At 38.1% G+C, this 12,692-nt stretch overlaps 1 protein-coding gene across 4 annotated transcripts in view; it reads right to left on the bottom strand.

The window, feature by feature from the left end:
* Nucleotides 1–12,692, bottom strand: part of LOC139772958 (ATP-binding cassette sub-family G member 1) — a 54,034-nt gene that overhangs the window by 26,930 nt on the left and 14,412 nt on the right. The window contains exons 1-2 of one of the 4 annotated variants that reach the window (XM_071707039.1): nt 6,331–6,555; nt 3,137–3,451 (exon numbers count right to left, since the gene is read on the bottom strand). In XM_071707039.1, the coding sequence (XP_071563140.1) occupies nt 3,137–3,311 (175 nt within the window). In that variant the 5' untranslated portion in view covers nt 3,312–3,451; nt 6,331–6,555. Of the gene's footprint in view, nt 1–3,136; nt 3,452–3,582; nt 4,036–4,869; nt 5,985–6,330; nt 6,556–12,692 lie in introns of those variants that run through there. The other 3 variants (XM_071707040.1, XM_071707041.1, XM_071707042.1) reach the window with 3 other exon arrangements.

Genomic DNA, 12,692 nt, shown 5'->3' with positions numbered 1-12,692 from the left:
GTTATATCTTGCTGTATATGTATACATATCGGAAAAACCGAGGAGCATCGCATCTGTGCGTCTTCTTATTTATACTTTTTTACACTTTATATCTTTTTGTATGTACACGTGTATGCTCCTATACCTCTTTATTATACTTTTTGTAACACACGAAGTTTATTGTTTTGTTTAAGGAAAATCAAGCATCGCCGTGACGCAAGCAATGTGCGTTTCTTATGCGATACATGACCTAAAATACATTTACAATGTAAATTATGATTGTCTATTTCACTTTATCAAGGATGCCGTTTGTTCACCTGCCGGCGTCTTTATTGAAACGACTGACTTGACTTTTGTTCTGGCGACCTTTGAAATCATAATCAAGCTAACGTGGCAATTCTCTATGCGTACTTGTTTTTTGCTTTTCTTTTTCAGTTGTGATATTGATCGAGAATTCTATATTTTTAAATATTCGAAAGGGATTATCGAAACGCGTTAATCTATCATAGCATTAATTCGTAGACAGTAATAGGACAGTAAGAATTTTCAGGTAATTATTTATATGTCCATCATTGCAGAAGGATTATTTTTTGAAATAATTTAAACTTGCGGCAAAGAAGCTTGAGTTCATATTCTGCAGAAAATTACATTTATTCTTTAATATTCTCGTCGATGTTTAATTGATAATTAAGAAATATTGCAATATTGATTTTGAAAAAATTGCTAAAACTAGACGTGCTCGCCGATGCAGAGTATGAAAATTCTTTTTCATTGCAAATTGAAAGTTGCGCTGTACTTTGTTCAGGCAAATCATTCATCAATTAATTGACAGGCCGCTATCTGTAATTATATAGTTTGATACCATGTAATACTTGCTACACAATATCTCCCGATTACATATCTCTCATACATTTCAATCATCATATTATCGAAAACAATGACATTCAGTTCATTTTTCCTGATAAAAAACAAAGTAATAAGTAGTGATATTTTATTATTACAATTATGACTCGATGATTCGTACGAGTTGCGAAACATAGTTTTAAGCAATTGCAATTTACAAAAAAATATACAACGCGAGATAATAGCAATTTGGCAAGTATAAAACAAATACTGCATGCCTGAAATGTTGCTGTAAAGTGCATGAATTGCGAGATGCCATTCTTTAATTAGAATAGATTGCCGTTTTGATATATATAAAAATGTTTATATATTAATATTAAGCATATCACTCCGGGAAGCATGGCCGTCAGCGTTTCCTATAATTAGTATACTCTTATTAGAAATAAATGTTCTAATGATATAATGAATGTAATCGAATGCTTCGATTATTATTGTCTGCGGTATATAAATCGCAATCTGAGATTGCTTTAGGGTACAGAATAAATAGCTTTGTATAAAACAATACTTTGCAACGATTTTCTTTTACCTATATTGCATAATGCATCGTCATGTGTTATTTATCTCGTGAAACTTACTCTTTATTTTATCAGTAATTGTAGGAATATAATCGGTGATTACCGGATTCCCAAAAAAAGAAGACTATGTCGCGAAAGTATTTATCCCGCAGACAAGAAACAATTCTTATCAAGTATTAAATAACTTGAGATCTTTAATTATCTATCTATTAATTATCTATTAATTATATTAGTCTACGATATTTTTAAAGTGTGATTGGTTATCAAATTCAAAAAAAGAAGAGTGTATTGCGTTATGAAGCTATAAAGATTTCGCGCATGCGAAAAAAATACCGCCTTATAAAGTAAATAACGTAAGACCTTTAGCATTAATCATGCCAATCATGTATTAATCTTGAAACGTGATTGATTACTGGATTCCTAAAAAAAAGAAGACTATACCGCGTTGCTATTGACTATTCCGCATGTGACGAAACTATTCTGGCTTAACCATTAAATACACAGCTTTGCATATACATATTTAAAGCGACTTTTCGATACTCTTTATACTCTTTCTTATGAAGTTTGAACTGAAAACGCGCGGCTTTGTACATCTCTTTGCACATCTGTTCTCACATTATTACAAAAATAGTCCAAAAAGAGTTCCAAGGATTCAAACTAGTAAAGAAGAATTTTTTTTTAAATATTTTAAAATTCTTTAAGTACTCATTATTTATTTAAAAAATACTCAGAATTCTACAAAAAATTGCGCATTTAATGGCTAAGATTAAATAATTGGAGACTTTTATCATTAATTGTATACTAATATCGTATGTCTCTTGACTCTCTTGTATATCAATCTTAACCCTTAAATGCCACCCGGGGTCCAGCGGACCCCAGACCCTTTAGAATGATATATTTTCAAATGTTCCCGCCAAATATGGAGCTCATATTTATTTATTTTTTATTTTTTATTTTTTTTATTTTGGAGCCAACATTTTAACTGTTGGCGATCTTAATTTTTTATACTATGTTGAAATTGAAATTTTAACAATATAAGCATTTTATTCTCTTTTCTAAGCCTTGAACAACATTGAAAATAATTTTCATAACTAAATATCAAAAAATCAATAAGTAAGGAGACATTTTTCATGCTGGGGTCTTTTAGACCCCATGTGTCATTTACGAGATTCTTGAGAGGTGTGGCATTTAAGGGTTAAGGGGATGCTGTAGTGGCAGTAATTACCGACATTTTTTTGAACACACAAAACTTTGAATTGGCTTTACGGAATTGAAAAAACTTTTTTACAGAATTAAAGTACGCACAAAAACGGAGGGCGCTGCAGTCGATTTTACATCAAAAACGAAAAAAAATAGAAAAATTATAGTTTTGTTATCGATTTCTGCGGTCGACTCGTGACAACATTTGCTGCACATAAAAATTTAAACTTTGTACGTATAAAATAAGCATACAGCGCCATCGGAATTACAAAAAAGAACAATGTTGTGCTTTCAGAAATGAGCCTAGAAGCTTTAGTATAAGAGAAAAATGTATCTGAAAATCTCATATGTATGTATGCGTGCGGAGTAGTATTGCGTGTAGCGAGAGATGGCGCAGCAATCGAACAAGGACATCAGATGTCATTTCGTTAGACAAAGACAGATATAGAGAAAACAAAATTAGAAATGTTGACATTATCGACATCGAGGAAGTTCGGCCGTCACTCCAGCATCCTCTTAAGAAAAAAAAGATTTATTACCTTTCCGAGAGCTCGGCACTGAAAATGTCACATCATTGAATTCAATATCCACCGCAGCCATTTTGGAGAGAGACGACATACATGTAGTGCCGTTGCCATTGTTGAAGACATCTTTCGCACTCTCGTGGACGCCGTTACCAGTTCCATTTACGTTGTTTTCTGGAGTAAGGTCCATGACGATTTTCCTACACCGGAGTTCTCGAGAACGGTTTATCTTCAGCTGGCAGCTGTCATCACGCGATACTTTCTTTCGCGGTACAACGAGTCGTTCGGCATCGACGGGGAAACGATGCGGGCGGAAAGAAATGATTTTAACTGAAAGCAAACGGACAGAAAAATGAGTGTCAACGTAAATTCAAAGAAGAAGAAAAGAGGACAATGAAGTTTCGCGCGCTCGAAAGCGTGGTTACCAATTTTACATTTGTGCAGAAAAAAATGACACTTACAAATATCCGGACAGCATCTTTAAGACATCTTTAAAATATCTTCAAGTCTTATATTTCGATTTTGGACAATGCGTGCTGTCTGGGTATCTTAATATGTTCTTTTTTTGACAGATGAAAAGGATTATTCGGAGCTCTGCGTTTCGTCATATTCGCGAGTTATGACAGCATGCGTGTTTTACAGCATTTAGAATGTTCCTGGAAGTCTCCTTTCATAAAGGAAACAGATCGTTTTTTTCTTCTTTATTTTTTTTCATCTTTTTTTGCATTTCTTTTGAAATCTCCGACGACGATTACGCGTGGCCCTTAGACGTGAATCGCCACGTGTATTATAGAACGTACGTAATAAACAACCAAGGTGAACGACAGTCGTTCCAGAATTTTACATGACACGCATGCGCGATGCGCCACTACGGAAATCTTATGCGGCGCATTGAACTTCACCCGCGCGAGTGTCGATGTTCGATCGAGCGTCCGCGACGTCCGTCGGTGAATTACGGCTAATAAACACACATACGTGAATGCGCGCGTGCCCTCGCGCCCCCGTCAGAGACGATAATGTGTCTAGCTGGATTTAGAAATAAAGGTCAAGGAGACGTCGAATAATTGGCTCTTGGAAGACACTCCTGACATAAAACTTAATTTCTTCTATCCCTTACAAAATCGGTACAACTTATTTATATGGGACACCGACGCCGACATTCGGTGACGTAGTCGCCTCGCGTACGACGTTGTGTACGACGCAATTACGAAATTGTGCGTCTAATATCCATTTCTAACAATCTAGATTGACTCTAATCTCGGTTTAACTTACTTTTTATCTTTTTTTTTAATTCTTAGAACCAGAAAAAAAAATAAAACTCCAAGTTAAACCGAAATTAATCTGCATTGGTGGAAATGGACATTTATAAAAGTGTTCACGAGATCGTGTTTTTTCCGTCCCGTTTTCATTCCGCACTCCGGATTAGGGCTGGTGATTTGCTTCGAAGGTTTCGATACTCGAAGCCTCGGAGATTCGAAAGTTTAACATTAAAATCTTCGAAGATCGAAATTTCGAAGCTTCGTAGAATCAAAATTATACAATTATTAATCTAATATAATAGTAATAGTATCACAATAAACACACATAAAATTTATAAAATTATATGACAAAATCTGAATAAAATTTCTAATGTTGCAATTATATGTCGCTTGTCGCAAATATATTTTTCGAAGCTTCGAAGACACCCTTAAACTTCGAAGGTTCGAAGTTAATTTCGAAGCTTCGAAACTGTCGGATGAGAGAATTACCTCGACGGGTGTACAATACGACCGTGTTTTACGAGCCGCGTTGACTAACTCGGCCTTCCGCCGAGTTTATTCCACTGTCAGGTTTAGTCACGCACCGCGATCAAAGGGCCTGATTTATTTACGATCCGCTATGACCGGCGAGGGCAACGACGTGACGTCGTCGTCCTCCTATCCCGATCCCGTGTCGCGGCCGCAACCCTGCCGGCTGCAACGACCGTGCTCTCTTCCGGTTTTACCGCCGCGCATTGTGCGGTTTCAGGAAAAGTCTGTTTCCGCGTAACACACGTGCACGCGAAAATCACGCGGCGTCGTGAAAATTAGAATTGTTGGTGCACGCGTTTCCGACGTGTGACGTGCGGCAGCATTTCGTGGAACTGCGCTTCAAGTTCCTTCACGATTTTTTCTACGTTTTTTAACTATAACCAGCCAAACTTATATTTTCGAGTTCTTAATTCTTCACACTCCGGTCCGTGAGACCGCTCGACTTTGTCGCATTGTCATTTTTATTCTAATTAATATTTTTAAGCTTGTACCGTAGCTTGAAATTGGAAATACAGGCTCTGAATAAAATGTTTATGTGATAATATTAGGTCAAGAAAATGATTTGAATTTAAACTAAATTTATTGTAAGAAAACTATAAAATTATGTTATTTGGTGAAAACTAGAAAACCGAAAAACGTTCAGCGATCCACTGGACCGGAGTGTGGCGAGCTAGGGTTAAATTCGAACGCCATTCCCCGGACCACTTTTCCTTTTAACAATACTGAATTTCACACTCGTTTTGACACATTTTCTTTATTCATCACGAGTTGCGTGTGCAATTTGTATTAAGATAAGCAAGTAAAACGTAAGAAGAGCGTGGGTAAGAAGGAAAAATAAGAAATGAGAAAACGTTAATCAGCAGTCAGCACAAAGTTCGTTGTCTTCGTAACGTATCCTACGCACAACCGCACATTATCTTGTTTTTTTATTTACAATATCTTTTAATTGTTTATCAACATTTCCGTTGCGCAAAAAATGCAAGGTTCCACAAGTTTTACACTCCTTCCTTCGCCTGCAAATTCTTTAATTCCTTTGTCTTTTCGCGCATTAAATTTCAACTTTGTCTTCCCAACTAGCTCTTAAATTCTGTTCGAATTCAGTTAAAGTTAAAAAAAAAAGTTATTCACTTGCAATGTCCGAAATGTAGTTTCTCAAACTCTCCGAACTTGGATTATTCGCGACTGGAAAATTACTGGCCCGCGCTCAGGCATTTTAAGATAAATATATCGCGGAACTGAATGACAAAGTCCGTAGATAAGAACGTTCCGGAAGTGGGCCGATGATTCTGCATCGCGAATGATCGATTTAACGTTTAACGGTCCCGTCGTCTTGCTGGAATAATGCTTCAATTTCGCTCCGATTTTTCGCTATTGCTGGGAAATTACGGTAGTTATCGAAGTTGTACGCGAATAACTCACGTTGTCGAACCCGCGGTTCGTCAATTTGCACTATCACACTGCTGGGTGACGGAGGAACCGCAGTGGCGGCAGAACGTTGCAGAACGTCGGCGTACCGCAACCAGCAACGGCCGTAGACTGACTCGGAAATAACGTTGGCTAGCTCCCGCACGAGCTATATCTCTCCCGTTGGTGTATATGTACGTCATGAGCCTCGCAACGGGCGCTCCTCGTTACGCTGCAGAGACCGCTGCACGCGGTGTGGTACTGTGGTGGGTGTCATGATGATGATCAGCGTCGTAGTTTGCGCGATCAAAATACGGGATGAGGCGAACGAGGCGCGGGTGTCGCAGCATTTTTGACGTCGATCGGCCGGGTTCCATGAGCGGAAACAAACGTGATGCCTTTTAGCGCGGACGAAACGGCGCGGCGGCTTCCGAGTTCTGTTGGTTTGGCGCCATTGCGCGAATATCGATTTCTTTTGTAGTCGCGTCCCCGCCAATTTTTGCCTTCTACGAAATTTAAACCGGTTGTTGGAGTCGTTTGTTTCGGGGTGAGATCAATTTTTCGCGGTGCGTCGCGTGGCCTGTTCCCACTAATGGCTCTAATCGGCTTTAATTTTTAATTTGTATAAAAAAAAATCAAAGGGAACCTACATGCATAGTGTGTATTTATTGTGCGATGGCTGTTGGATAAAAACGAGAGGAGAAAGAAGGGAAATTGATATATCTCCTTATATATTCGAGCTACTTACTCATTCTACATACATAACACTTTACCGAAATTTAATGAACAGGCTTTATTGTTCCATTGAATGAAAAACAAGTTTATTCGCTGATAACATTTATATTATCGCGATGACCTACATAGTAGTATATGTAATACATTATTTGCAGGAAATTTTTTGCTGTACACTATCTTAATGAGATAATTAAAAAGAAATGCGTAATAATTAAAAAAATTGCGTGTTTTCAGCCTCTTACCGAAGAACTTTCCAGAGAGAATAAAATTATTTTAAAGCGACTCAGGGTGACCCCTCCCCTCTCCTGGTCTTCTGTTTTACATTTTCGTATACATTATCGATAGAAGTTTAGTATTCGAAATAACTTGTCCGCTTTTCATTAATAAAAGTTCAGTAACCGTCATCAACACTACGTATTTAAACCCAGGTAGCAGACAGTCGTCATAATGACGTGATTCTTACGTCATTTATTCCTAAAGTTTAACGTAAAAATGACGTATTTTTCACGGTCCTAAGTTACATCCACAACGACGTCATTTTCTGACGTTTTATTGACGGCAAAAATAGGTCCAATGTACGACATACCGGTTTCTAGAAATGTTTTTTATGAAATTAAAATGTCTACTTGATAAACGTTTATAAAAAAATGTTCTTTTTCTTTATCTAAGATAAAAAAAAACTTTTTTAACTGTTTCGTTACATATATGCCATGTGCGTATAGCTGCTCTCAAGGCGGTCACCCATCCTAGTACAGGGTGGGGAAAAATTATTGGTCAAGCTTTTGCCAGTCGATTCTACTCGTCGAGATCGCCAACATTGCATCATAAACATGGTGCCGCAAAATTAACTTTGAAGGTCATTTTTAATGTCAAATTTTTTTATTGGCTTATTCGATTCTACTCGTCGAGCTGAACAAAAGTCTCAAAGGGACCATATGCCGGAAATCAATATTTCATAGAGAAATCTTCGTTTGAAGTTTTTAGAAGCCAAAATATTTCGTAAAATTAATTGTCATGGGTGTAAAATCTGCTTAATCTACTCTTAACGCTACCCAGGAACAACGAAGTGGGCGTGGTAGATTTTTGTTCCTTTTGGGGTGACTTGATTATAGTGAGTTCCCCTCGCCTCTCACTTCGGGGTGACTTGATTATTGTGAGTTCCCCTTGCCTCTCACTTCGGGGTGACTTGATTATTGTGAGTTCCCCTTGCCTCTCACTTCGGGGTGACTTGATTATTGTGAGTTCCCCTTGCCTCTCACTTCGGGGTGACTTGATTATTGTGAGTTCCCCTTGCCTCTCACTTTATCGTCGTCGACGTTGCCTACGAACAAACAGAACTGACCCATCGGCCCCAATAGCTCTGAGCAGTTGTGCTTGTCTGCCAGCTTCGATGTGACCACCACCGTTATCAATGCAAGCTTGGAGTCTCTCCACCAAATTATCTCGCACTCTACGAAGCACAGCTCGATTTCGTGCTAAAGTAGTAACCGCCTCTTCAATGCGATCTCGTAAATCCTGAGCCGTCCTTAAAGCCCTGCCTGACCCATAAACAATGGCTTTCAGAGCTCCCCAGAAATAAAAGTCCAGAGGGTTCAGGTCAGGTGAACGGACGGGCCATAAGTGTGGCGCAGGATTACGACCGATCCATCGGGTTCCAAAAACTCGTTGTAAAAAAGCGCGGACTTGCCTGCCGAAATGCGGTGGAGCACCGTCTTGCATAAAAAAAATTCGATTACGGGCATTCCTCGGTACCATACGTCGCAGTCGATTCAGGAGACTATGACGTAGAAACCGCAAATACTCAACGCTTGACAATCGGTTTGAGAGAAACACAGGAGCAATATAATCATTCCCGAGTATCCCTGCCCAAACATTGACTGAAAAACGGCCCTGTTGAACTCTTTGGACCATTGCGTGTGGATTGCGTCTGCGCCAGATGCGAACATTTTGCCGGTTCAAAATGGAAGTGCTGGAAAAACTGGATTCATCAGTGAATACTATATTTTTCAGAAACTGCCGATTTCTTCGGATCTTGCGAAGCATCCACCGACAAAAACGAAGACGAGCTGTGCGATCACCAGGTTGTAACTTATGCACTACCTGCACTTTGTAGGGTCGTAGGCCTTCCTCACGGAGAATGCGCAAGACTGTTCTATGATCAACCCCTACTCGCGCGCCTATGCGTCGTGATCCCATGACAGGATAAGTTCGAGCTAGAGCAATCACACGTTCCTCAATTCTCCAAGACACACGAGGACGACCTGCCCTACGCTACGGTGGCCAGCACCTGCAAAATTTATTTGCTCCTGATCATGAAATCGTTCATCGAGTCGTTGAAATCTCGACGATCAGGCACGGACCCTGGACGTAATGGTCTGCCATTAGCTTGGCGTCGCAACCAACTAGCATAAAGAGCTCGTGCTCGTGTGTAATTACCATGAACACGATCAATTGCTCGAAGCATTAGACGTTGGTCACGCCCATCCCTATGCGACCGATCACGACCACCACGGCCACCACGTCGAATGTATCTCAGAACTTTTTAGGAAATGAGAGGAGTGAGGATTACCAGATTTTGGTTGAAGAGTTGTTGAAAAATTTTAAAAAGTTAGGTTGCTTGATGAATCTCAAATTGCACTTCCTACATTCTCATCTTAACTACTTTCCTGAAAACCTTGGAGACTACAGTGAAGAACAAGGAGAACGATTCCATCAAGATATACGTGAAATGGAATTTCGATACCAAGGAAGATGGGATATCAACATGATGGCAGATTACTGTTGGACACTAAAGAGAGAAACGAATCAGAATGGGAAGAAGAGAAAGAGAAACCCACTGCATAGGTCATTCGAAGAGAAAAGAGTTCGCTACAAAAGAAAAACAGTATAAGAAGAACATCAAAGTAAACCTGATTCCGTACAATTTGTTCTGAAGTAATTCATATCCATGACATTTTTTTTCTGGATTTTTACTATTCACGATTTTCATTTTTTTTTAATTTGTGATTTTGCCAAATTTTTTTAGTAATGGAGCTCAACAGACTTCAGATTCGGAATCAGCGCATTAAAATACAAAAGAAACACACTTGATCCAGGTCAGAAGAAATTTTTCCGAATTTTCTCGCACTCGTTAACGTGATTTTTCGCCATTTTTAGCTACTTTTTGCGATTTACTCGAAATTTTGAGGGTGTTTGGGCTAAACGGACTTCAGATTCGGATTCAGCGCGTCAAAATACAAAAGAAACACACTTGATCCAGGTCAGAAAAAATTTTTCCGAATTTTCTCGCACTCGTTAACGTGATTTTTCGCCATTTTTAGCTATTTTTTGCGATTTACTCGAAATTTTGAGGGTGTTTGGGCTAAACGGACTTCAGATTCGGATTCAGCGCGTCAAAATACATAAAGATAGGTGGGTCTGGTCAAAAGAACAGACCACTTTTTTATTTTGTGTGCCTGTGTTATTAATACTGATGTATAAACAAGCGTTTACGTTAGCTCGTGAAGGCTGTTTATCTTTTCATAATTTCACAATGATTATACCGAAGGAATCTTATTTACTCCTTTTGCGGAGATCAGTCATGTAAAAAAAATGTCTATGATGCTTATTCATCGCTTCCATCTATTTATCTGATAAATTTAGTTATCGCATCACACATATAATAAACTCAAACCAATCGTGCGTTGTTCGCACTTCAGAATGTACGTCGAAAATCAATTATCGAAATTTTCGCGTGATAACGATTGATTTGTACGTAATCAGTGACTACTTACGTTTAAGTAGTCACCGCGCACTTCTCTCTATCGATCGATCGATCGGGGTTATAAATCTTTTTAAGAAATCGCGAAGATTCGGCGACAGATCATCGCGTTGAATGAGAAATTGACAGTCGATCTTTATGGCGCGAATCTCCACGGCAAACTGGTGCTAAACATAACATATGATAATCCAGGACAACGATAACAGCGTTTTCCGGTAAAGGTATAACATGTGCGTTGCTCTCTCCACGCGCGCGTTCGCAATACGATGTATTTAATATCGATACTTCTTGTTATTTATTTTAACTAATGCCAGTAAGTGATACTATGAGTGATACACGGTGTTGATGGATACGAACCCATAATTAGCCTCGATATAAGAATATCGCTATCGATTATGCCGTAGAGTTTTATAAAAAAAATTATCAGCGCTTGTGTCCGTGTAGTCGAATCTTATCGCTGTTCTTTTACATTAATTGATGTCACCGGCTTAATAATCATCCTTTAATTATTTAAATATCTGAGTTGTGATTAATTTGCAAAATATCAAAACACAATAATAATATTGATTATATCACTAAAAATACAGTCCTACTTTATAGTCCTACTTTGAAACAATGCAAATTGAAGGACTTTATTTTTACACCACCTGCAAATAAAATGTTTTACTATTTTGCATAGTGCCTATTAAAGAAAAATATATTGTATACAATGTACTATACACGGTAAAAAATATTTTGTATTTTAGTGGATTTCTATTAGTAGAAATTTTTGTGTTAAACTTTTGTGTTAACATACACTTGTGTAATGTAATTGCTATTGTGTTACTATTTTGTCCTTTCTGCGTTAAGCTAATATTCACGTTAAGTTAATATTCACGTTAATATTCTATGAGAGTTAAAATAACACAATTTATATGTAAATGCACGAATTCTTGGTGATATATTTTATATGTCAAAATAAACACTTAAGGATGTTCTACATATACAATCCCTGCCAAAAGTTAGCTTTCAATAAAAAATTATTAAAATGAAGACTTTGCATGTATGTCGAACAACTCAACATTTTTTTAATTTTCGAAGTATAGGTTCCAATGGAAATCCGCACGAATGTAGAAACTGGGCTAACTAAGAACCAGCGCGGTAAATGATGCGCGAAAGTTTTATTTATATTTTTATTTTACATATTTTCCAATCTTTGACTGCGTGCCGACTAGATTTGTCAGACTTGAAACACACACAACACAGCTCCGGTTGGAATAGTAAAATCCCCTCCCCCTACACCTCATTAAATCAATTCGATTTAATTTTTGATGCTATATCTAAATAACTGTAAAGAAATCATTGCGAAAAATATTACCTCAGCCAGGGTTCGAATCTGGAACTTCCTTCATTCCGTGAAGGTGTCGTACCAATTCGACCACTGAGGCAGGTTACTAGTCGGCACGCAGTCAAAGGTTGGTAAATATGTAAAATATAAATATAAATAAAACTTTCGCGCATCATTTACCGCGCTGGTTCTTACAAGGGAACGGTCGGGGGTGTCCGAGACCGATTTGGATGCGCTTTGGATATGTTGTTGAGCATCAAAAAATATTAGACTCGTATTTTTTTTTTGCGGCTTATCTCGACGTTTATTGGTCGAAAAAACCCGATTTAGAACCTATCCGATTTGGATGCGCTTTGAATATGTTGTTGAGCATAAAAAAACATTAGACACGTGTTTTTTTTTGCGGCGTATCTCGACGTTTAGGGGTTGAAACAACCCCTCGAAAATAACGGATTTTATAGTTTTTAGCGAATATCTTCGAAAATATAAGGCGTATGAAAAAAAGTTTGGTACAAAAGGTTTATGGCTTTTTGTGCTCTTTACAATGGCGTAATC

The sequence above is a fragment of the Temnothorax nylanderi genome, unplaced genomic scaffold (genome assembly GCF_030848795.1).
Source record: "Temnothorax nylanderi isolate EJ_2023f unplaced genomic scaffold, tnyl_v1.0 TNYL_tig0055_pilon, whole genome shotgun sequence".
NCBI classification, from domain to species: Eukaryota; Metazoa; Arthropoda; class Insecta; order Hymenoptera; family Formicidae; genus Temnothorax; species Temnothorax nylanderi.
Note: the sequence above shows the minus strand (reverse complement) of the source record. Positions and strands in the feature narration are given on the sequence as shown.